At 43.4% G+C, this 25875-nt stretch overlaps 1 protein-coding gene across 3 annotated transcripts; it reads right to left on the bottom strand.

The window, feature by feature from the left end:
* Nucleotides 1-250: 250 nt before the first annotated feature.
* On the bottom strand, nucleotides 251-25183 carry LOC115103316 (phosphatidylinositol 4,5-bisphosphate 3-kinase catalytic subunit alpha isoform-like). Of its 3 annotated transcripts, none has more exons than XM_029624188.2 (21): nucleotides 24789-25183; nucleotides 23595-24005; nucleotides 23191-23400; nucleotides 22477-22727; nucleotides 21811-22056; nucleotides 18715-18800; nucleotides 18262-18367; nucleotides 15207-15359; nucleotides 14692-14826; nucleotides 14208-14332; nucleotides 13901-13982; nucleotides 13501-13665; nucleotides 9246-9349; nucleotides 7864-8035; nucleotides 7527-7633; nucleotides 7212-7333; nucleotides 6736-6814; nucleotides 5871-6041; nucleotides 5387-5504; nucleotides 4548-4699; nucleotides 251-4238 (listed from the first exon to the last, which is right to left on the bottom strand). In XM_029624188.2, exons 2-21 carry the CDS (start codon nucleotides 23944-23946, stop codon nucleotides 3968-3970), a joined length of 3207 nt encoding a protein of 1068 aa, XP_029480048.1. In that variant the 5' UTR covers nucleotides 23947-24005; nucleotides 24789-25183; the 3' UTR covers nucleotides 251-3967. The 3 variants fall into 3 exon arrangements, with proteins under 3 accessions (XP_029480048.1, XP_029480047.1, XP_064861993.1); XM_029624187.2 differs by having other exon boundaries at nucleotides 24917-25183; XM_065005921.1 differs by having other exon boundaries at nucleotides 23595-25183.
* Between the last annotated feature and the right edge of the window lie 692 nt (nucleotides 25184-25875).

Below are 25875 nucleotides of genomic sequence, written 5' to 3'. Positions count from 1 at the left end.
TTTCATGCGCTAGGACTATAGGAACTCCTACTGCATGTCTGAATTTGCTGATTTTAAGGAAAAATGTTCATGCTCTGGTTACTCATAGCAGGTACTTTGTCGATATGGGGCAGCAGTTAGCCTGGGGACGAGGCTAGATCTTACTGACACTGAATGTATCAAATTGAAACAATTTAGGATTCATTTAGGTCTTTATAAATATATTTCTTTTAAATCGTGAGATTAATGATAAAATGAGGCAAGAAATGGATCATTAGAAATGACATTTATTGGTTCTCAAAATATCTGGGGATACAGAGCAAAGATTATTTTTTTTGCAAACAGTACAATGAGTGAATGAATACAGGGTTCTATCCAGACATGGTATATGAATTAGTTTGAAAGAATAATGAGTGCATAGTACAGGGATGAATAGATAACTCATGAATAGTGGGTTTGAAAACATGCAGGATAGCTTTTCATCATTGTGCTTTTACACTGTACTCCTAGCCAGAGCAGAAGACCTTCAGTGAAATTCCACTCGATACATTCTCCTCCATACCAAGCTCATGTTGTCCATCACTAGTGTCTCATATTTCAATAACTACAAGCTGTCTAGTGGGGTGTGAAACGATGTACTATGCATAATTCCAGTTTTTTGTTTTGTTTAGTGATTATATTGAGAGTTAGTCTACATTTAGAATACAAAAATATATTATCTCTGTAGTTACTCAAGGAAAGCGATTTACACACATATAGTTCATGGGTGCCAGACATTATTCCCTGGCCCCAGGGTAGTATTGCTTATCTTCATGGTGTGATGACATTGTACCTCACAAGTAACAAAATGTCATTTAAACATGAACTTCAAGTAAACAACACTTGGTTGAACAAAGTATCTTCAGGGACCTCATGCATTAACAGTGAAAAGAAAAGGATGACATTTAACCACAACAAAAATTAAAAGGAAAAATGTTCTATGATAGCGCTTGCATATTGTTTGTAATACGGTTATTGTAGTTGTCTTGTTTTGAATGGGACCTGCCCAACCATCTGTAACCTGCACAGAAACACATACCATGTAATTTGGTAAAAACTGGCAAACAACTGACTAATAAAAGTATATTTATGCAATAAGAAAACTGCAGAATCCACACTTAAAAAAGGGCAGTTGTCAGGGAAGGCAAAACCACAAATTCACCTGTTACACTTTTATTTTATTGATCTTAAACAACTTTACTGATTAGGGAGTTCATATGACATAGAATGCTGGGGAAGTCTGGAATAGGGTCAAATCTATACATACTTGTATTCTAAAAATATAGGATGAAGCAAATTCCAAGTCACCAAAAAAAAAAAAAGTCTACGGTAGTTCCAAACGCTTTCTGAAAATGTCTGGTTAGATCTGAAGAAAAAACAACTAAAGTGTAAGGCAGGGTACAAGAGGCTCTTTAAAAAAATGTTTTTAACAGTTCTTCCGTTCTTCCAGAGTCATCCTGTGAGGGAAGAAACCGGTGATACTGTCAGTGCATAATTGTGCATTCGTCTTCTGTGTACTGTCTCGTCTGTACAGTTGATAGACATCTTTAATGCTGTGTAATATGATTAGATACTCCCATCGACTCTACTTTGCAGTACAGTACATTAAGATCACAAATTGCATAGTGTAACAGAACTATAACATTGCACATCCATTTTGCCCCCATTTCCCTTTTAAAAATACAACCCGAAAAAACAACAAAACGAAGAGGATGAATTCAATGAATTTACAGTTACAGGATAAATCTACAGTTATTTTTTGTCGGTCATCGTAAACTTCTGTGTTGCATCCAACTGGGTGCTGGACAGCAGCCATTTTACTCCAGAACGCTGCACACGCATCATAATACTGATAGAAAAAACAAACAAATACTGTAGAGATCAGTGCTACAAAGGAGATACACAGGGATTGGAATAGTAGTGACTCATGGTTAGACTGATAAGTCAGATGTAGTAGGGGAGATATATATATATATATATATATATATAGTACTTTGGCTCAGTAGAAAATGAAGACTAAAAAGGAATAATGTATGCATACAAGACCATTGGGATACTTCTGTACAAAATCTCAAACTTTGAGGTCACGAAACATGACCGTTTCCATCTGTGGAGGCGGGGACACACACACACACACACACACACACACGATGTGTGATCGTCAATTGAGATCAAACACGATTTGTCAGTTCTCTTCGCTAATCTTAGAGTTGACAGCAGACGATGAAAAGGACATCCTAGTGTCTGTCAACCATCCATCACTGGGAATTAACAATGCTGGTGGTATTCTGGGTCGTGTTCAATGGGCACCAAGAGGAAAAAAATATGATTGAAAGAGACTGCCAATATTTGTCCAATAAGAATTTTTTTTTTTTCCGTATCAAACCATTTTCCGTTGCGTGCCCTGGGCAGGCCTTCACGGTATCCTGGTGTGTTAGCAGGACATGACCCTGGGCAGGCCTTCACGGTATCCTGGTGTGTTAGCAGGACATGACCCTGGGCAGGCCTTCACGGTATCCTGGTGTGTTAGCAGGACATGACCCTGGGCAGGTCTTCACGGTATCCTGGTGTGTTAGCAGGACATGACCCTGGGCAGGCCTTCACGGTATCCTGGTGTGTTAGCAGGACATGACCCTGGGCAGGCCTTCACATTATCCTGGTGTGTTAGCAGGACATGACCCTGGGCAGGTCTTCACAGTATCCTGGTGTGTTAGCAGGACAGGCCTTCACGGTATCCTGGTGTGTTAGCAGGACATGAACCTGGGCAGGCCTTCACGGTATCCTGGTGTGTTAGCAGGACATGACCCTGGGCAGGTCTTCACGGTATCCTGGTGTGTCAGCAGTACATGACCCTGGGCAGGTCTTCACGGTATCCTGGTGTGTCAGCAGGACATTACCCTGGGCAGGTCTTCACGGTATCCTGGTGTGTTAGCAGGACATGACCCTGGGCAGGTCTTTACGGTATCCTGGTGTGTTAGCAGGACATGACTCTGGGCAGGTCTTCACGGTATCCTGGTGTGTTAGCAGGACATGACCCTGGGCAGGTCTTCACGGTATCCTGGTGTGTTACCAGGGCATGACCCTGGGCAGGTCTTCACGGTATCCTGGTGTGTTAGCAGGACATGACCCTGGGCAGGTCTTCACGGTATCCTGGTGTGTTAGCAGGACATGACCCTGGGCAGGTCTGCACGGTATCCTGGTGTGTTAGCAGGGCAGGCCTTCACGGTATCCTGGTGTGTTAGCAGGACATGACCCTGGGCAGGTCTTCACGGTATCCTGGTGTGTTACCAGGGCATGACCCTGGGCAGGTCTTCACGGTATCCTGGTGTGTTAGCAGGACATGACCCTGGGCAGGTCTTCACGGTATCCTGGTGTGTTAGCAGGACATGACCCTGGGCAGGCTTTGATATAGGAAGAAAAAAAAACGGCCATCATATCGGTATCGGCTGATAATACAATAGATCGCTTTTATCTTAAAAATGACATAACTTTTGCAAAATGACTGTTTACAATCGTGGTTGTTCCCCTAATTTTACAAAGAGAACTGTGGCTATATTGCCATACCAATATGAGAAAGATAATGTCCAGTAAATATGATTATCGCATCAGTCCGTCATTTCCCTATCGATGCATCCCTAATATCCACTTTTGGCGCCTCCTAGTGGATGGTGTACAGATGTGCATTTCCCTCAGAGCTCAGAAGTTAGCAGATGATGTAGCGATCCGTTCTAGCCTCTCAATTTAGCCAATGGTTTCTATCCATTCATAGCTCCATCCGTGGACGCTAGCGTTGTCCACTCTGCCATCTCAGCTCATGGCATGCTTAGCTGGCGGATGGTGCAGAGATCCGCTCTAGTCTCTCCGTTGACACACAGTCCAGGCGGATGGTGTAGAGATCCGCCCTTGTCCTCTCTGCGTTGCTGCTACTCTCCGGGCAGATGGCCCCCTCTCAGTTCATGGCGTGCTGGCGGATTGTGTGGAAGATCCAGTCCATCTTGGTGGTCCAGCCGCCGTGGTGGGCGTCGTTCATCTGCTTCATAAAGTAGTCCAGGGCCTCCTGCTCCGTCTTGTCCAGCGCCAGGGTCTTGCGGATGTAAGCGATGTCGTCGAAGGACTGCAGTTCGGGCATCCCCGAGCCCAGCATCATGGAAAACAAGTTGATGAAGAGGTTGGCGTGCTGCCGGATGGCCAGGTAGGCCTTGTAGCACATCTCCTGGAACCTGGTGGGAATGGAAGGACAACGGTGAGGGACGATTAGTCTGGGAAATGTTGAACCTAGCTGGGTTAGGAGATGTGTGTGTGTGTGTGTGTGTGTGTGTGTGAGATAAAGTTGCATTGTTTTACCGGTTGGAGTAATGATATCATTCTGTAACACAATGACATGTACACATCCATTTAAAGCAAAGGAAGACAAAAAGGGTACGGCATCATACATTCAAACACGTACCTTGCCCTTTAGGGTAGTGAACCTAACACCTAATATTCACTTATAGGAAAGCTAACATAAACACAAAATAGTGAAACTGTACCTCTCAAACTCCCTGGTTTTGGTGCACTCCTGGGTTCCTTTACTGATGACGATTAAGAAGTCCTGTGTCAAGACGAAGGGCACCCGCTCTCGCTTGTAGCCGAACTTCTTCTTCTTGTGATCCAGGAAGTGGCCAAAGTCTATGTGGAATAGCTGGAAGGAGAAAATGTTTTTACAACTATTTTTTAACCTATAACCAAAGAACGTCAAGAGAAAAGAGTAGTGTGTAGGATTGCAAAAAATCTGGCAACTTTCACAAAATTCCCCAGTTTTTCAGAAATGCTGGTTGGAGGATTCCCAGGTTTCCTGCTTATTCCAGGAATCTTCCAACCAGTTCTACCTGCTACATAGAGCATGTTGTTTTGAGAGCGGAGGAGCATCTTTACTCCATTCTCCCCTACTGCACCACAGTCATCAATTATGTGTCAGTAGAACAGCTTAGGTCCATTTTTATTTTTTTATTTTTATACATTGTTGCTAGTGGCCATTCTAAATGATCCTGTAATTACACAAGTTGTTTTTGTTTATATTCTGAACCTAGCTAGTCAATGTAGCTCGCTAGAGTTTCTCCTAGTAGATTCTTGACGTCATAAATCTTAGTAAAATAACCAGGGGTGTGTAGTCGAGGCCATATGCAACCAATAAACAATTTCTCGTTATTTCAATTCACAAGATATAATGATCGCGTGCGTCAAGAATTGAACCTCAGAGTCTTGAGCTTGGATCCTGCCATTGGACGTGACATAGCGCAGGCAGTGAAGCAGCTTTCATTGATTTTAAAGGAAGCATTTCCTCAACGGCTGACGGCTATAGTGTAGCAGGGCCGTTAGTCTGAAGTACCTGTCCATCATCTTTGACCATGATGTTGCTGTTGTGTCTGTCACCGATCCCCAGGATGAAGGTGGCTACGCAGTAGCCCGCACACGACCGTGTGAACAAGTCAATGGCCTGGTCGTACCTGGACACAGTTTAATGGGTTTTCCATGAGTCAAATGGCATTTAACTGAAGAGGAAGTTGTAATAATAGGAATACCAAACACAGTACAATCCACTCCTAAGCAATTCCAGGAAACCTTTGCCCTGTGGAGAATAAACTTGATATGTTGTCCCCCCATAAGCAACGGACTGTTCCAAATAGTTTCACTGCTTGGAACTATGAAATGTCTCACCAAATCTCTATCCATTACAATAGTATAATTTAGAATTAATTAGGATTGCTTCGAATTAAGCAATGTAGAAGAACAAAGCTACGTAGGGCTACTGGGCATTCGTTCTATGTGGTGTTCTAGTGTGGCTATTGGAACCTAGCCCAGGCATCACTCACATCTCCCCCCTGTTCTTGTCCTTGAGCCACTGGTGCAGTGTGTGGCTGTTGAACTGCAGCGCCCCCTTCAGGCCTCCTTTACACTGGATCTGCATGATGGTGTGGGAGTTTCTCACCACCTCTATCAGGCCCACGCAGTCGCCGATGGACAGGCAGCCGTACGGCAGCATCCTGAATGACACAGAGGAAGCAATAGGATATATTTCAATTGATTTAAAACAGGAAATCCCATGAGACCAAGAAACCCTGCACACATTCATACAAATTCACAATTCCAACAAAAATATACAATATTTACAATTTAAGAAAAGTAACTTAAAAAATATGATCATGAAAAAGATTGGATGGGTCTATAAATCCCTCAAAATACTACAGTCAAACACATCTATGCCTCCGTCTATCCAGCCATCGACACAGGCTTAAAACTGCTTCTTTAACCTGCCTCCTCTCCTTCATCTACACAGATTGAAGTGGATTCAACACGTGACATCAGTAAGGGATCATAGCTTTCACCTGGTCAGTCTGTCATGGAATTCCTATGAGGTTGGAATAATACTGTGGAATTGTGAAAATTATAATAAATGCCCTTTTAGTGTAAGAGCGGTTTGAAAAGACAGCCTGAAATGTCAGCCTGTTTTGGTGGGATGGAGTTTTGGCCTGCCTGTGATAAATTAGTTAATAGACCAATAAGAAAGCGACCTGACTTTCAGTCCACCCACATGGACATTCTTCCTGCTCGTATCTCATTTAGGCTACACGTGTCGCTCCTAATTTTAGGCTCCTGCTATTAAGGAGAAGAACACGAAGGGTGAAATCGACTATTCATGCGTGCTGCTGCTGCTGAGCGGCTACAAAGAGACAGTACCTGAGATCAAGGCCCTGGTTCTGCCAGATGTTCTCCATTATTCTAATGATCTGCAAAGTCAGCATGTCCTGCCTCAGATCTGAAGGAGACAGGGGGGGGGTGTGGGGTGGAATAGCAAGATGATGAGCAGTTCAAGCTTTGATCACACTTTAAAATGCAGCGTTTCCCAAACTCAGTCCTGGGGACCGCAAAGGGGTGCACGTTTTGGTTTTTGCCCCTAACACTACACAGCTGATTCAAATAATCAAACCTTAATGATCAACGTTGGATAGTTGAATCAGTGGTGTAGAGTTGTGGACCCCTTGGGGTCCCCAGGACCGAGTTTAGGAAACCCTGCCTTAATGCATTATGAATCGGTGCCAGGACAATGCAAAGTTAGTTTGGGGACATGCATGTAAAATGGGATCCTGTAAGCATGTTTATCGTCTAGTGAGTCAAGGGGGTTGAGTGATTCGATATGCATTAGCGAGACATACCATCTCCGTTTTTAAATATGATCTCGTTGCTCTGGAAGAGCAGCTCTGACATCATGTCGGGGTTCTCCCAATTGAGCCACAGGGGACGCTTGGCCGATGACATCATCCGGCACTCTTCCAAGCTAAAACAGATCGTAAACATTGTATCAACACGGAGGCGCTGAGAATAACGTTAGGAAAACATTTGACCTGTCATTAATCCTCAATTTCACAGGATACATTTCTTGGTTTCTTTGTTCAAACATTCCCGGGGGAAATATGTGGACGTTTGTGGTCATGTCTACTGCGCTTTCTGGATTGAAAAAGCGTCTGTACCGGAGGTTTCCCAGCTGGTGCGCTGGGTTGAGTGGAGAGGTGAAGCTCTGTAGGGCATCCATGTAGTCAGGCCGTTTCATCTGCTCCACCAGGAACTTCATCTGAACCTGAGTGCAGAGAGAGAGAGAGCTTCACTTTACTGCAAGGAGTCCATAGTCGTGAAGACCATTTGGGCCTGTTGGTTTGTATAGCAGTTCCACTCGTTTTGCTTAGTATCTCTAGTTTGTTGTATGACTGTGGGTTGTTATTTTGTGTTGTATTGAGGATAAGAAAAACTATTGAGGCTTCCATGTTAGGGCATGAAGTGGAAGGGCCTTGACCACAGCGTAAACTTGACCTTCTGGGCCTCGTCCTTCTTCTCCTGCTTGAGGAGGTCGGTAAGGTTGATGAGTTTCTCCATGGCCTCCACCTGTCTGCTCAGGTGCTTGAGGTACATGCCACAGGCCCGGCAGTAGGACTCCAGCAGCAGGCCAAACCGCTGGCTCACAGTCTTGTTGTGCATCTCCGACCTGGAGGCAGAGACAATAACTTATGTGATTGTGATTGGTTCAGAAGCAGACCTCTTCTACGATATGCTACTATAAATATTGCAATATAATCGTTTTGCAACATTAATATAAGTAGATAATAATACAAATATATATATATTTTAGTCACATTTTCATTCAACAATCTTAGTAAGGCGAAAAAAATAAGGCTTAGTTAATTCATTTAAACTTCATTTAACAGATAGATATAGCTCAACTGATAAAACTGCACAGTATGGATTTGTAAAGTTCAAATACAGCATAGTCTTGACCTTCAAGATATATAGTCAATGTCAAATACCATCATATGAGATTTAATCATATATCATCGACCTGATTGTGCATAGAGGTTGACCGATTAATCGGAATGGGCGATTAATTAGGGCCGATTTCAAGTTTTCAGGGTATATATGCAACAGTTTGGGCCGCCTGGCTCGTTGCGAACTAATTTGCCAGAATTTTACGTAATTATAACATAACTTTGAAGGTTGTAGAATGTAACAGGAATATTTAGTCTTATGGATGCCTCCGTTAGATAAAATATGTAACGGTTCCATATTTCACTGAAATAATAAACGTTTTGTTTGAGATGATTTCCGGATTCGACCATATTAATGACCTAAGGCTCATATTTATGTGTGTTATTATGTTATAATTAAGTCTATGATTTGATAGAGCAGTCTGACTGAGCAATGGTAGGCACCAGCAGGCTCGTAAGCATTCGTTCAAAGAGCACTTTAGTGCATTTTGCCAGCAGCTCTTCGAATGCTTCAAGCATTGCGCTGTTGAAATTGTCATTAATTTTTAAAAAATTGTCAGATTAATCGATATCGGCGTTGAAAAATCATAATCGGTTGACCTCTAATTGTGCACCCTCACAAAATGTACAAGCAAGACTTCTCAAACTGCATGACCCATAGAAATGTATGCAAAAAATATTTCCAAAAAACACATTTCTTGTGATTAAGCAAATAAATGCATGAACACACAGTGAAAATAAATGTGTAACTTGATCTGGCGAATTGCCCTCGGTCAGCTTTTCTTTACGTAAACCATGATATGCACAAATTAAGCTTTTTAGAGGACCTTGGAGTAAGATGTATTATACCAGCAGAATGGCATTCCAGCTGCCTGTGGCAACATCAAGCCATCCATAATACACACTGTGGAAACAACCGGAAAACAAACTCACTTGAGATGCCAAAAGAAGAAATGTCCTATCCGCTGATTGGTCAAAGCCTTCTTCAGCAGGAAGCGGGCCAGCGGGTTGTCGAGGTACTGTTCGTACTTAAGAACCTGGTGGCCGGAAGAAGAAGAAAAAAAAACACAGGGCACGTTTACAACACACACCCACATACAGTGCATTCGTAAAGTATTCAGACTAGAGGTTGACCGATTAATCGGAATGGCCGATTAATTAGGGCCGATTTCAAGTTTTCATAACAATCAGAAATCGTTTTTTTGGGCGCCGATTTGCCGTATTATTTTTTTTATACCTTTATTTAACTAGGCAAGTCAGTTAAGAACACATTCTTATTTTCAATGATGGCCTAGGAACAGTGGGTTAACTGCCTCGTACAGGGGCAGAACATCAGATTTTCACCTTGTCAGCTCGGGGTATCCAATCTTGCAACCTTACAGTCAACTAGTCCAACGCAATAACGGCCTGCCTCTCTCTCGTTGCACTCCACAAGGAAACTGCCTGTTTCGCGAATGCAGTAAGCCAAGGTAAGTAGCTAGCATTAAACTTATCTTATAAAAATCAATCAATCATAATCACTAGTTAACTACACATGGTTGATGATATTACTAGATATTATCTAGCGTGTCCTGCGTTGCATATAATCTGACTGAGATACTTGTATGCTAAGTATTTGACTGAGCGGTGGTAGGCAGAAGCAGGCGCGTAAACATTCATTCAAACAGCACTTTCGTGCGTTTTGCCAGCAGCTCTTTGTTGTGCGTCAAGCATTGCGCTGTTTATGACTTCAAGCCTATCAACTCCCGAGATGAGGCTGGTTTAACCGAAGTGAAATGGCTAGCTAGTTAGCGCGCGCTAATAGCGTTTCAAACGTCACTCGCTCTGAGCCTTCTAGTAGTTGTTCCCCTTGCTCTGCATGGGTAACGCTGCTTCGATGGTGGCTGTTGTTGTGTTGCTGGTTCGAGCCCAGGGAGGAGCGAGGAGAGGGACGGAAGCTATACTGTTACACTGGAAATACTAAAGTGCCTATAAGAACATCTAATAGTCAAAGGTTAATGAAATACAAATGGTATAGAGGGAAATAGTCCTATAATAACTACAACCTAAAACTTCTTCCCTGGGAATATTGAAGACTCATGTTAAAAGGAACCACCAGCTTTCATATGTTCTCATGTTCTGAGCAAGGAACTTAAATGTTAGCTTTCTTACATGGCACATATTGCACTTTTACTTTCATCTCCATCCAACACTTTGTTTTTGCATTATTTAAACCAAATTAAACATGTTTCATTATTTATTTGAGGCTAAATGGATTTTATTAAGTTAAAATAAGTGTTCATTCAGTATTGTTGTAATTGTCATTTTTACAAATAACAATAAAATAAAATTAAAATTAAAAAATAAATTTTTAAAATTAAAAAAACATTTAAATCAGCCGATTAATCGGTATCGGCTTTTTTGGTCCTCCAATAATCTGTATCGGCGTTGAAAAATCATAATCGGTCGACCTCTAATTCAGACCCCTTGACTTTTTCCACATTTTGTTACATTACAGCCTTGTTCTGAAATGTATTAAATATTTGAGGTGAATAGTCGATTTCACCCTTCCTGTTCTTCTCCTTAATAGCAGGAGCCTAAAATTAGGAGCGAATTGTCCAATTCATTAAACTGTTGAGTTCATTACCTCTCTGTAGGAGCTGATAGATGTAAACTCTGAACTGGAAACCAGTGTAGCCTAAATGAGATACGAGCAGGAAGAATGTCCATGTGGAGGATGAAATATCCACCCGGACTATTTACATTGACCCCCCCCCCCTTTGTTCTTACACTGCTGCAACTCTCTGTTTACTGTTTATGCAGTCACTTTACCCCTATCAACATGTACAAATTACCTCAACTAACCTGTACCACCGCACATTGACTCGGTACTGGTACCACCTGTATATAGCCTCATTATTGTGTTTATTTTTTTGGTTTATTTAGTAAATATTTTCTTAACTCTAATTTATTGAACTGCATTGTTGGTTAAGGGCTTGTAAGTAAGCATTTCATGGTAAGGTCTTTTTACCTGTTGTAGTCGGCACGTGACAAATAAAATGTGATTTGATTTATGTGGATTGAAAGTCGGGTCTCTGCCTCGACACAATCCTGTCTCAGGGCTCTTTAGACAATTCCTTTGACCTCATGGTTTGGTTTTTGCTCTAACATGTACTGTCAACTGTGGGACATTCTATAGACAGGTGTGTGCCATTCCAAATCATGTCTAATGAATTGAATTTACCACAGATGGCCTCCAATCAAGTTGGAGAAACATCTCAAGGATGATCAATGAAAACAGGATGCACCTGAGCTCAATTTCCAGTCTCATAACAAAGGGTCTGAATACTTATGTAAATAAACTATATCTGTTTTTTAATTTGAATAAATTTGCATAAATGTCAAAAATGTCTGTTTTTGCTTTGTCATTATGGGGTAGCGTGTGTAGATTGTTTTTTTCCTTCATCAATTTCATCGATTTTAGAATAAGGCTGTAACGTAACAAAAAGTGGAAAAAGTCAAGGGGTCTTTCTGAATACACTGTAAATCAAAAAGGATTACTTTAGCAAACCACAGAAAGAGATAAGACGGAATAAAGCCACCATGTAAAATAAAGCATTTAGCCTAAAGGGTCATATTGAATGTCATTACGTAGTGTTAATTATTTAAAACATTGTCAGATGGTGTCAAAACCCCAACTATCAAGATGGCAGTGGCATTCATGTTGAGTCAAAGAAAATGAATAGAATAGTATGTGGTTTCTATGTGGCCATTCTGTCTCTACACAGCACAGACTGGGTCATATGACTGTATCTGGACCAGCTGGACGAGGTATTCAGAGAGTCTGTCTGGTAGGTACACTACAGTTCAAAAGTTTGGGGTCACGTAAGAAATGTCCTTGTTTTTGAAAGAAAATCTATTTTTTTGTCCATTAGAATATCAAATTGCTCGGAAATACAGTGTAAACATTGTTAATGTTGTAAATTACTATTGTAGCTGGAAACGGCTGATTTTTAATGGATTATCTACATATACAGGGGGCCATTATCTGTATACAGAGGCCAGAAGCCCATTATCAGCAACCATCACTCCTGTGTTCCAATGGCACGTTGTGTTAGCTAATCCAAGTTTATCATTTTAAATGGCTAATTAATCATTAGAAAACAGTTTTGCAATTATGTTAGCACAGCTGAAAACTGTTGTGCTCATTAAAGAAGCAATAAAGCGGGCCTTCTTTAGACTAGTTGAGTATCAGGAGCATCAGCATTTGTGGGTTTGATTACAGGCTCAAAATGGCCAGAAACAAAGATCTTTCTTCTGAAACTCAGTCTATTCTTGTTCTGAGAAATGAAGGCTATTCCATGCGAGAAATTGCCAAGAAACTGAAGATCTCGTACAACGCTGTGTACTACTCCCTTCACAGAACAGAGGAAACTGGCTCTAACCAGAATAGAAAGAGGAGTGGGAGGCCCCAGTGAACAACTGAGCAAGAGGACAAGTACATTAGAGTGACTAGTTTGAGAAACAGACACCTCACAAGTTCTCAACTGGCAGCTTCATTAAATAGTACCCGCAAAACACCGGTCTCAACGTCAACAGTAAGGCGACTCCGAGATGCTGGCCTTCTAGACAGAGTTCCTCTGTCCAGTGTCTGTGTTCTTTTGCCCATCTTAATCTTTTCTTTTTATTGGCCAGTCTGAGATAGGGATTTTTATTTGCAACTCTGCAAAGACAAACAAGATAGACTGACGAGTTCCAGAAGAAAAGTCTTCGTTTCTGGCCATGTTGAGCCTGTAATCGAACCCCCAAACGCTGATGCTCCAGACACTCAACTAGTCTAAAGAAGGTCAGTTTTATTGCTTCTCTAATCAGAACAACAGTTTTCCGCTAACATAATTGCAAAAGGGTTTTCTAATGATCAATTAGCCTTTTAAAATGATAAACTTGGATTAGCTAACACAACGTGCCATTGGAACACAGGAGTGATGGTTGCTGATAATAGGCCTCTGTACGCTTATGTAGATAATCCATAAAACATCAGTTGTTTCCAGCTACAATAGTCATTTACAACATTAACAATGTCTACACTGTATTTCTGATCAATTTGATGTTTTTTTTTAAACGGACAGAAAATGTGCTTTTCTTTCAAAAACAAGGACATTTTTAAGTGACCCCAAACTTTTAAACACAAGTGTATTTATTACTGTACCTGGACCAGCTGGATGAGGTATTGAGAGAGTCTGTCGTCTGTTAAGTATTTCTCAAGGCACTTCACGGCAAAGTCTCGAATCATGGGATCGGGGAAGTTGCAGTCCAGCAACTCCATGGCTTGTTCTGGCTTTATGGCTGGCCAGTCCTTCAGAAGGCAATACATCTGAGACAAAGAACAACAAATATAAAAATGCATGTCTAAAATAAAATGCAAAGCTCGAGGAAATTATTATTATTATTTTAAAAAAAATCATATTTACTGACATGACCGTCTCAGAAATGGAACCAAATGGCTAAATTAGTCAAATCAATTCAAATGAATATGCAGCAAATAGCCCATGCTATGCTAGGCTATTAAAAAAGACAAGTGTCAGCAGTTGAAATGTGAGACTGTTTACCTGTGCAACCTCATCTCTGGAGTTCCATTTCACTGCCAGGAGAATCTTGGGAAGTATCTCTGGGATAGTGCCGCAGTAATGTCTACAGGTGGAGAGTATAGTGCATTAGTTTCCTCTCCTAACATCACACACTGGGATAGTTAGTAGAAGAGCTTGTTGAGTAGCTTGAGCAAGTAACCAAACAATTTCAGGTAAGAAATGTTAGATAGATCTTGCGAGGGTTTTGTTTACGAGTTTTTTATAACAAATATGCATTTGTTGATGAAGCATACACACTGTATGTACACACACACATACTGCATATTACCTGTGCCTCCACAGGAAGTCCTTCTCCTGCTCAGTGATTTCAGACAGTGGGTCTCTGTTACACACCAAGCGCAGCTGTTCATTGTCACTGTCCGTCAGGGGGTTGTCCCTCGCCAGTCTGTTACTCTGCAATAGAGACCATTATGCTGCTTATTAAACGACGGTGGGAAACAGGGTTGTGTTCAATAAACTCCGTTGTACAACGTTTTGCAACAGAACACTAAAATCTGTGTTCTTATTGGACACACTCAGGTAGTACCCTCCCTGTTTCAAGATGGGGGTTTTTCCTTCCTGTTTTGAGCCTAATGAACATGCCTCAGGGAGAGACACTATGAATGAAATATGATACCACAGGCGTCTCAGATTGTGTGGTGACTGCTAGTGACGTCTCTAGTATACCCGACTTGTCAACAGCATTAAATCAACATAACAGATTAACGTACAATGTTAATATTGACTTAGAAACACAAACGCTTGGGAATTACCAAACCGGTGTGGCAGTAGTTGAAGCCCAGCTCCCGGGATATGTTACAGTTGGCGTGCTCCTCGATGGCCGGCATGTCGGGGAACTTGACCGGGTTACTGAAGTGATCAAACTCCAGCTCCAGGCAAGGGGTTTCCTGTGTGCCCATGGTAATATAATGAAAAGGTCACAAGAGGTCATTCAAAAGGGCCTTAAGAGAACCATGGTGTCCTATTGTGGGGTTAGGTGGCGCGCCAATTAGTCATTAATAAGGGAGATAAGAGGCTTAGACAGCGAGAGCGGAGGATTATTGCTAGCCGCTCAAGCTGTATGTGAATGAATTTGGGGTCGTGATGGTGTGTGTAACTTTGTCTCTGTAGGTGTGTGTAGATGTGTGTGTGCGGCTTATCGTTCGCCACTCTAGCTGAGTGTCTTTGAGAAAGTGTGTATTTGCATCGGTCTCTGTGTGTGTGTGTGTGTGTGTGTCTCTGTGTGTGTGTGTGTGTGTGTGTAGTCGAGCTAGCTAACACCTCCGACCTTGTTTGGATTGGAGCCAGTGACTCCGATGGCATTGAGCAGGTCTTCCAGGCCATGGGGCACAGGCCACAGGTTGAGGGCCATCTTCCCGGCCACTAGAGTGTGGGTGTAGTCAAACAGATTGATGTTGCCCCAGGCTAGCGGACAATGCTCCTGCAGCAACAATAGAGCAACGTTGGATTGTATTGTAGTCAAATGTATGGAGTTGTATTGGAATCGTGGTTAATGTAAATAGTTAAATTATTTTGTTAAACGATATAGCATTCCAAGCAATGGAAGGATAAAATTGAAGGCAATGGTTGCACAAAGACAACAGCAGGATTGGTCAAAGCCAGGAAATGTACTGGTAATGTATTTTCTCCATATCCATCTGCAACAGGAGTCTCAAACTGGGTGCCCGAGGGCCACATCAGGCCCAAAAGCTGCTTCGCTCTAGCCCCCTGACAACACCAAGACCGACATTGCCCCCCTGACAACACTAAGACCGACATTGGCCCCCACCTGACAACACCAAGACCGACATTGCCCCCCACCCCGACAACACCAAGAACGACATTGGCCCCCACCTGACAACACCAAGACCGACATTGCCCCCCTGACAACACCAAGACCGACATTGGCCCCCACCTGACAACACCAAAACCGACATTGCCCCCCCCTGAAAACACCAAGACCGACATTGGCCCCCTCCCTGACAACACCGAGACCGACATTGGCCCCCCTCCCTGACAACACTAAGACCGACATTGGCCCCCAACAACACAAAGACCGAAATCCCCCCTGACAACACTAAGACCGACATTGGGCCCCCTGACAACAGTAAGACCGACATTTCCCCCTGTCAACCGTAAGACTGACATTGACCCCCGAGACAACAGTAAGACCGACATTGCCCCCCCGACAACCGTAAGACCGACATTTCCACCCCTGAGACAACAGTAAGACCGACATTGGGCCCCCTGACAACCGTAAGACCGACATAGGCCCCCTGACAACAGTAAGACCGACATAGGCCCCCCTGAGACAACAGTAAGACCGACATTGGCCCCCTGACAACCGTAAGACCGACATTGGCCCCCTGACAACCGTAAGACCGACATTGGCCCCCCTGACAACAGTAAGACCGACATAGGCCCCCTGAGACAACAGTAAGACCGACATTGGGCCCCCTGACAACAGTAAGACCGACATTTCCCCCTGTCAACCGTAAGACTGACATTGACCCCCGAGACAACAGTAAGACCGACATTGGCCCCCTGACAACCGTAAGACCGACATTTCCCCCGAGACAACAGTAAGACCGACATTGGGCCCCCTGACAACCGTAAGACCGACATTGGCCCCCTCTGACAACCGTAAGACCGACATTGCCCCCCTGACAACCGTAAGACCGACATTGGCCCCCTGACAACAGTAAGACCGACATTTCCCCCTGTCAACCGTAAGACTGACATTGACCCCCGAGACAACAGTAAGACCGACATTGCCCCCCTGACAACCGTAAGACCGACATTGGCCCCCCGACAACCGTAAGACCGACATTCCCCCCACCCTGTCAACCGTAAGACTGACATTGACCCCCGAGACAACAGTAAGACCGACATTGCCCCCCTGACAACCGTAAGACCGACATTGGCCCCCCTGACAACCGTAAGACCGACATTTCCCCCTGAGACAATAGTAAGACCGACATTGGGCCCCCTGACAACCGTAAGACCGACATTTCCCCCTGACAACCGTAAGACCGACATTGGCCCCCCCGACAACCGTAAGACCGACATTGCCCCCCTGACAACCGTAAGACCGACATTGCCCCCCTGAGACAACAGTAAGACCGACATTGCCCCGAGACAACAGTAAGACAGACATTGCCCCCGAGACAACAGTAAGACCGACATTGGCCCCCTGACAACCGTAAGACCGACATTGGCCCCCTCTGACAACCGTAAGACTGACATTGCCCCCTGAGACAACAGTAAGACCGACATAGGCCCTCTCTGACAACAGTAAGACCGACATTGCCCCCGAGACAACAGTAAGACCGACATTGCCCCCGAGACAACCGTAAGACCGACATTGCCCCCGAGACAACCGTAAGACCGACATTGGCCCCCGAGACAACCGTAAGACCGACATTGCCCCCTGACAACAGTAAGACCGACATAGGCCCCCCTGACAACAGTAAGACTGACATAGGCCCCCTGACAACAGTAAGACTGACATAGGCCCCCCTGACAACAGTAAGACTGACATAGGCCCCCCTGACAACAGTAAGACTGACATAGGCCCCCCGACAACAGTAAGACTGACATAGGCCCCCTGACAACAGTAAAACTGACATAGGCCCCCCTGACAACAGTAAGACTGACATAGTCCCCCTGACAACAGTAAGACTGACATACCCCCCTGACAACAGTAAGACTGACATAGGCCCCCCTGACAACAGTAAGACTGACATAGGCCCCCTGACAACAGTAAGACTGACATAGGCCCCCCTGACAACAGTAAGACTGACATAGGCCCCCCTGAGACAACCGTAAGACCGACATTGGCCCCCTGACAACCGTAAGACCGACATAGGCCCCCTGAGACAACAGTAAGACCGACATAGGCCCCCTGAGACAACAGTAAGACCGACATTGGCCCCCTGCCAACCGTAAGACCGACATTGCCCCCTGACAACCGTAAGACCGACATTGCCCCCCCGAGACAACAGTAAGACCGACATTGGCCCCCCTGACAACCGTAAGACCGACATTGGCCCCCTCTGACAACCGTAAGACCGACATAGGCCCCCTGACAACAGTAAGACTGACATAGGCCCCCCTGACAACAGTAAGACTGACATAGGCCCCCCTGACAACAGTAAGACTGACATAGGTCCCCCTGACAACAGTAAGACTGACATAGGCCCCCCCTGACAACAGTAAGACTGACATAGGCCCTCTGGTATTTTGAGTTTGAGACCTCTGATACTTTCTGACAGGGGAAAAAAGTGACTTTTGGTTTGGCCAAACTAAGTTCCTGGCACCGGTAGGCAGGAGGGAGAGCTCACCTCTTTAGCCCCCTTCCTCCCTTTCACAGAGCAGATGGACAGACAGAGGCGGGCGGCACGTGGGATGTCTGGAATGTACATGTCGTAGTTCAGCCACTCATTCCACCTGGGACGGACAACAAGAACATTTCACCAATCAATCAAATAAACATACTTATGAAGCTAACAATAGGCTTCGCTGTTTTACAAGGAGCACATATGAGCCCAAGTTGAAAAATAAAAGGCACACCGAAAGACATTTAGGAGCACAATGCGAAATATGAGGTAGCAAAAGGTAGAATCATATATTTTTCTAGGCACACTGGTGCTTCTAAATTAAAAATCCAGGTCGCACAGCAAAATACTTGGGCGCATATGCGAGTAAAAATAGTCTCACTGTAACGACCTGCAGTATGTGATTTAGCAAGTACTTCGTAAAGAAAGCACAGTTTATTATGATGCTGGATGGCATACCTGGGATTTGAGCATGGCACGCGCTGAGTGTTCACATTGTCACACAGCTGCTCCCCACCGTGGTAGATCCCAGTCCGGACATAGATCTAGATCAATAGCAGGGACACATCAATCATTTACATAGATGCCTTTGATACAGAAACTGACATCCAGGACATTAGGGCCCAAACCGGATCTATTCAGATATTACATCTAAATGTTGTTCCTCTTCTTCACGAGGACCTGCACTGACATGTACAACAGAACTGACAACAGGATCGTGTTCAGTGGGGAGAAAACCTTTTGTAAAGCGCTACTGCCTGAACTTGTTCATATGACTATACATATCAAATCAAATTGTATTGGTCACATACACCCGCAATAACATCTGCTAAATATGTGTATCAAAATGCTCCAACAGTGCAGTAATATCTAACAATACACACATACCTAAAAGTAAAACAAATATTAGGGCGAGTAATGTCGGAGTGCTAGCACAGACAGGAATATGTTCCGGGATTCATCCAATGGCATTGAGGAGTATACCACCTCAGTCACCAGCTTCATCAATAAAGTGCATCGACGACGTTGTCCACACAGTGACCATACGTACATTTCCCAACCAGAAGCCATGGATTACAGGCAACATCCGCACCGAGCTAAAGGTAAAAGCTGCCGCTTTCAAGGAGTGGGACACTAATCCAGATGCTTATAAGAAATCCTGCTATTCCCTCAGACGAGCCATCAAACAGGCAAAGCATCAATAAAGGACTAAGATTGAATCCCACTACACCGGCTGTGATGCTCGTCGGATGTGGCAAGGCTTGAAAAATGTTATAGGTCTACAAAGGGAAACCCAGCCGCGAACTGCCCAGTGGAGCGAGCCTACCAGACGAGCTAAATGCCTTTTATGCTTGCTTCGAGGCAAGCAACACTGAAGCTGCATGCGAGCGCCAGCAGTTCTGGACGACTGTGTGATCACGCTCTCCGTAGCCAATGTGAGCAAGACCTTAAAAAAAAAGTCAATATTCCCAGAGCCGCAGAGCCAGATGGATTAACAGGACATGTACTCAAAGCATGCGATGACCAACTGGCAAGTGTCTTCACTGACATTTTCAATCTCTCCCTGACAGAGTCTGTAATACCTACATGTTTCAAACAGACCACCATAGTCCCTGTGCCCAAGAAGTGAAGGTAACCTGCCTAAATGATTACCGCCTCGTAGCACTCATGTCGGTAGCCATGAAGTGCTTTAAAAGGCTGGTCATGGCTCACATCAACACCATCATGACGGAAAGCCTTGCATCACCGCCTGGTATGGCAACTGCTCGGCATCTGACCGTAAGGTGCTATAGAGGGTAGTGCATACGGCCCAGTATCACACTAGGGCCAAGCTTCCTGACATCCAGGACCCATATACTAGGCGGTGTCAGAGGAAGGCCCAAAAAATTGTCAAAGACTCCAGTCACCCAAGTCATAGACTGTTCTCTCTGCTACCGCACCAGAGCGCCAAGGCTAGGACCAAAAGGCTCCTTAACAGCGTCTACCCCCAAGCCATCAGACTGCTGAATTAATCAACCCCCCTCCCCCCCCCCTTGTTTTTACACTGCTTCTACTCGCTGTTTATTATCTATGCAGTCACTTTACAAATGACCTCGACTAACCTGTACCCCCAAACATTGACTCGGTATAGGTACCCCTGTATATAGCCTCGTTATTGTTATGTCATTTTCTTGTGTTACTTAAAAAGAAAATGTTACTTTAGTTTATTTAGTAAATATTTTCTTAACTCTTTCTTGAACTGCATTGTTGGTTAAGGGCTTGTAAAGTAAGCACTTCACAGTAAGGGCTACACCTGCTGTATTCGGCGCATGTGACAAATAAAATTTGATTTGATTGACTAATATACAGTAGAATAGAATACAGTATTTACATATGAAATGAGTAAATATGAGGCCATGCCCCCAAAAAATTACAGAATTAAAATAATGATTGTGCTGTTATATAATACATAGTCTACCGCATATTACACATGTCAGAAAAACATTCACACACAGTAAAGATACCCCAACATAGTGGCTTAAGATCTCTTCGAAAGATAATTGGTCTAGCCTAAATAAATCAAATTGAGATTTAGCCTAGAATTATAGTGAATTTGTTTTAGATTTTGAATAGCCTAGTAAGAGGGCATTTTTTATATAATTAATAGGCTGACAATACCTTCAGCTACAGAATATCTAACCACTGCATTTCTGTCTCTGTCCCCCCCTCTCCTTCATTCCTTTCTCCAACACGCAGAGACTCAAACTAAGCACTGGGTAGCTGCAGGACACGGGTTTGGGTGAGCCTATGGCATACAGAGTTTGGGCACAATATCACAGCGAAATGACCAGAGTAGCCTACCCAACTTGAGTGGAAAATGTACCGGTAGGAAAATGGCCTCCATTCGCTATTCCAGTGCATATGCATTAAAATAATATTCCCCTGTCCATTTGATTATGTGGCATTCTAAATTGAAACTAATTTTACATGTTAGTAAAGATTAAATTGAGAAGTCTGATGGGTGAAAATATGATCACTTGAGAGAACAGCGTGAGGCAAAGAACAGAACACCAACTTTTGTTTTGTGAATTATATTCTTGCTTACTATAAAATCATAATATGAAATAATGTCACAGGACTTATAAGCATATCTTGTATGCTAACAAGCCTACAGCCTATGACATGGAGAATATCCAGATAACATACAGTAAGCCAACTCATACGCTGTTCTTCTGAAATACCTTTTCTTCATATCATGTTTCTTTAGACCTGCCTAAAATAAATAATGCATTTATTGTGTTGGTGCATAATCAATTAATTATACTTTTTTTTAAATGTAGATATTCCAAAAGCAGGTATCAGAGGCTTGTATGCATGGAGCCTGGAGATGCTAAAAGTGTTTGTTAATTAACGGTCAATTACCGTGAGACCGGCAGTCTTTTGCATGACAATAACCGGCTGACAAAAATGGCATGACCGCCACAGCCCTAAACACAGGTATTCGTTATCAGTTGCAAAACATTTCATTACGATATGCTCTACTGAACACAACCCAAAAGTCCTCAAGTACAGTACCTTGTCAATGTCCCTGATGTTTACATTAACATAGGTTGCGCACAGTATCCTGATCCTCAGCGTGCCGTTGATGGTCCACAGGGACTTGGTGGCCGTCTCGCCGTTCATATAGGGCGTTGCCGTGGAAATCCGTCGGGCGTACGAGGGCATGGTAAAGGTGTCGATGGGCAGCTGGGAGTAAAGGCTATCCTTGGCCATTAGCATGAGGTTAGGCATGCGCCCCAGCATGATGCAACTCCTCACGTACTGGAAAGGAAAGGCATAGACATAAGGACATTAGACACTACACCAAGCCAGAGGTAATTGAACATGCAACGAATGGCTACCTATGTTTTGCGCATCTGCTTTTACCTGTGCAACATTGCTAGCTAGTCATTGGCTAGTCATTCTAAAAGGCTTCAGACAGGATTCAAAGGAAGAATGTCCTAACAGAGTACGCTTGTAAAAAAAGTGTTTTTCTTCTTATTTTCCTCTCAAACGCCAACATTTCAAATCAGACTGTTGCCATAAAAAGCTGCATTTGGGAATTATTTCTTTGGTATCATATTTCTATATTATATTTAAAAACACACCGGCAAGAGTTGAACTACATCAGATGTGTAATTGTATTCCTATTCAAGATGTGGAGTACGCGTCAGAGCAATGTGTGTGTGGATCTGTGTTTACCTTGTACTGGCTAAGGGGGTACTTCTCCAGCAGGTACTCGTCACAGCCACACACCTTGAGGATGTACTTTCCCTGATACTCCTGCACACACATCTTGAGCTGCTCGTGGGACAGCAGCATGCTACGCGTCTTCTTGCGGATGGCCTCTGCGATCACATGCTCCGGCACGCAGTCGTGATTGATCTTCAGGGTGTACTTCTGCTTGTCGTTGCTCGGCGACACGATGACCCAGATGACCACTATGATTTGACCTGGGGGAGAAAACAATATGGTGGTCAGTCCCAGGGTCCTGAATAAATGTGCTACTACAGTAACATGGTAAAAGTGAGGTATATGTTCAAGTCTTCCACCATCCAATCAGAAATGTCACACCATTTCTGATTGTATTACTTAAATAATAAATTATACTTTAGTTTATTTAGTCAATATTTTCTTAACTCCATTTGTTGAACTGCATTGTTGGTTAAGGCCTTGTAAAGCAAGCATTTCACGGTAAGGTCAACTACACCTGTTGTATTTGGCGCATGTGACAAATTACATTTTATTTTAATTGATTAAAATCACAAAAAAAACATATTTGAAACAAGTGGATGGTGATTCTGTCAATGTTTACAATAGTGTCTGTTTCTAGAATATTAGGCTGTACGTGGCTGGGACATTTTGCCTTTCCCAGACCAAAACCTTCTTTATGTGTCACTGTCTCCCATTTCCTACCTTTGTCAAGCTTATTGAAGATGTGCTTGGGCAGTTCTACTGACGACTCTACATTGGGAGGGTAGACGTACAACGCTCTACTGATGGGTCCATTAGTGTCTCGGAGGTCCACAGACTCCTTGCAGACATTCAATATGTTCCTTCTAAAGTCCTGCACTTCCGAGTCCTTGACCAGGTCAAACTCGCATATAGGCATTCCTATTGCAAAACCTGTACAAAGAAAAATAACATTTCATGTACTCCTATAGCTTCAAGACACATTGTATCAATCTTAATCACACTCAGTATTCATTAATGAAATTTGAGTGCTGTATTTGAAAACAGACAGATGTCACACTATACTCAAAGAAAGCGCCTATGTGACGTCAGTGACCAAGTATAAAGAATACGAGAGACATACATACCAATTTCTCGGTTGAGTATTTTCTCCTCTCGGTTGCCCACTGGTTCGATAACTTTCAGGAAGGCCTGAAAAAGCCTGAGGTCGCACAGTCTCCTTGTCTCGTCGTAGAACTCCTCTCTCTCAGCCTCTTGGGTAACACTGACAAAGATGTAGGAGGTCTCCTCTTGTAGGAGGTGGTGGAGAGGATACTTCCTGGCCTCTTTGAAGAGTTCGTGTTTGACTGAGATGAGTGTTGCCTCGCGTGTGCACACCAATGTCAGAATCATCCCATTTGGGAGAAGGCAGTCCACCTGGATGCTCGGGGGCATCAAGTGCATGCCCCATAGTTCCCCAGAAGACGGTCTGGGAGGCATGGTGGTCAGGTCGGTTGCTCCTCACTATGCTAATAATTAGGATGAGACGGGTAGACCAACTGGACAGAGAGAGAGGGGGACAATTCCATAAGACGCAGTGACCCGTTTAAAAAAAATCTCCATACTGCTAGCTAAATATATTGAGAGTGGAAGTGCAAAAAACGAATTACTATCACATTATAAATCAGGCGGTTGCTTACAGTAGATTATAAAATGATGAACTCAAATTGTTGATTGTCCCAGAAAATGTAAATGCATGGGGGCAGCTAAAGCATGACAAAGGACATATGTTGCTCGAGGAAAATATTTAACATAACAAAAGGTAGTTTGGTAGCTAAGTGGAGAGGTTGACAGCTCAGTCACTGTAATCATTAGCTAGCTAATGAACAAGCTGTGTCACAAGCAATGTCAATGGAATTTGAAGACAGTAGCTAGCTGGTTAGCTAGCTTGCTAATAAAGTAACTAGTTAGCTAGTTGTTTAGCTAATTTGGCAACCTATTAATTCAGCCCAATATGGGTGTATTAGGATGGCAAAAGATCGAGAACTAACCGGCAATTGTTATTTTCTTTTTCCTTGCTAGAATGCGTCTAGTTACAGAGTTAGCTTAAACACTTTACCTAGTTAGCTAAAACACCGGTGCTACTACCTATAGCAAGTTTGCTAATATTAGCTGACAAACCGCTAGCCATTAGCTAGTTGTTTGTAACGACTAAGCTAGCGTGTGCCAGCTAGCCTAGCTAATTGTCCAACGTCTCATTATACAACTACGCCGTACTGTCGTCTCGTTGAAAAGTATGTATTTATTTGATATGTATTTTGACACCTTTTATGATTAAATACCTGGCATCTGCAGACAAACAATAGTTTGGTTATTGTCTCGCGCAAGTAACGCCCTGTTTTCACTCGTAACAGGCAACTTTCTCCCGATAATAGCTAGCTGACGTTAGCTAAACAAACCCGATTCGTACCCGTTCTACACCTCCTCGGTCGTGGCGCTTGCTTGCACCTCCATCCAAGTCTCAGGGGCAGTCCGATTTCTCAACAAAGACGTCCGTTGGCTATAATATATAGTTTTCCCCAAGGAATAAGTTCATTACATTCCATGATGTGAAGTCCAACCCAATAGCGAAAAATACGGCATTTTTTGATGGCTCACAAGCCCGCTAGTGTTCGTTTAGCCACAGCTAGCCGCCTGGCTTGTCGTTAGTACCGCCCCACCAGAGACCCCCAGTGGCATCGGGCTTTGACCTCGAAGACATGATGCATAGAACGTTCTCTGTCGTTTTCATTTCACCAACAGCATTGTATACATTTTTACATACTGTTTAAACGTGTAAGAAAACACACTCTTGAAATAAATAAAAAAAAGTTCAATTCTGACAGCATAGCAACACAACTCAAGTAAAAATGCTTTAATAGTAGGCCAGGAGTTGGGTGGCCAGGGATTGCTATTAGGGAGGACCAGGGGTGGGTTCCACTGATGGTTTGAATCGAATGTTTTAATGAGGGACTGGAACAAAACCCTGACCTTACAGCCCTAGAGCCATTGCGCTTTTATCTGAGGTTTAATGGCGGGTTAGCATCCAATAAATGATGCATTACAGCCACCGACTAAACTGGAGTATACATCCCTTATACTTTGCTTGAATTGTTATTATTTTTAAATAAAAAAAATCTGAATAAATCAACAAATACCCTACCATCTAACCATACACCCACCACCCAACTCCACTATTTTAATATATCTAACCCTACCTCGGGCCAACAGCCTGAAAGAACAGGACACCACCACTCAACACACCCTGTAACTCTTTTGAGGTCAAATCTCATACACCCAAATACCTCTCTGCAGTTGCCACTACAAATTCAATTTTCTACAACTTACGTTCCATTCCTGCAGTACAGATGATATCCATTACTATATCCA

This window comes from Oncorhynchus nerka, linkage group LG20 (assembly GCF_034236695.1).
Source record: "Oncorhynchus nerka isolate Pitt River linkage group LG20, Oner_Uvic_2.0, whole genome shotgun sequence".
NCBI lineage: Eukaryota > Metazoa > Chordata > Actinopteri > Salmoniformes > Salmonidae > Oncorhynchus > Oncorhynchus nerka.
This window is presented reverse-complemented; position numbering and strand designations above follow the sequence as displayed.

What these genes read in the sequence shown, in the direction of transcription:
- LOC115103316 (XM_065005921.1), bottom strand. Translation starts at nt 23,946, where the DNA reads ATGCCTCCCAGACCGTCTTCTGGGGAACTATGGGGCATGCACTTGATG. An exon ending in GGAGGAAGGGGGCTAAAGAG is followed by an intron (nt 15,360 to 18,261) that starts GTGAGCTCTCCC and finishes TTGTTGCTGCAG; the next exon opens with GAGCATTGTCCGCTAGCCTG. An exon ending in ACTACTGCCACACCGGTTTG is followed by an intron (nt 14,333 to 14,691) that starts GTAATTCCCAAG and finishes TCTCTATTGCAG; the next exon opens with AGTAACAGACTGGCGAGGGA.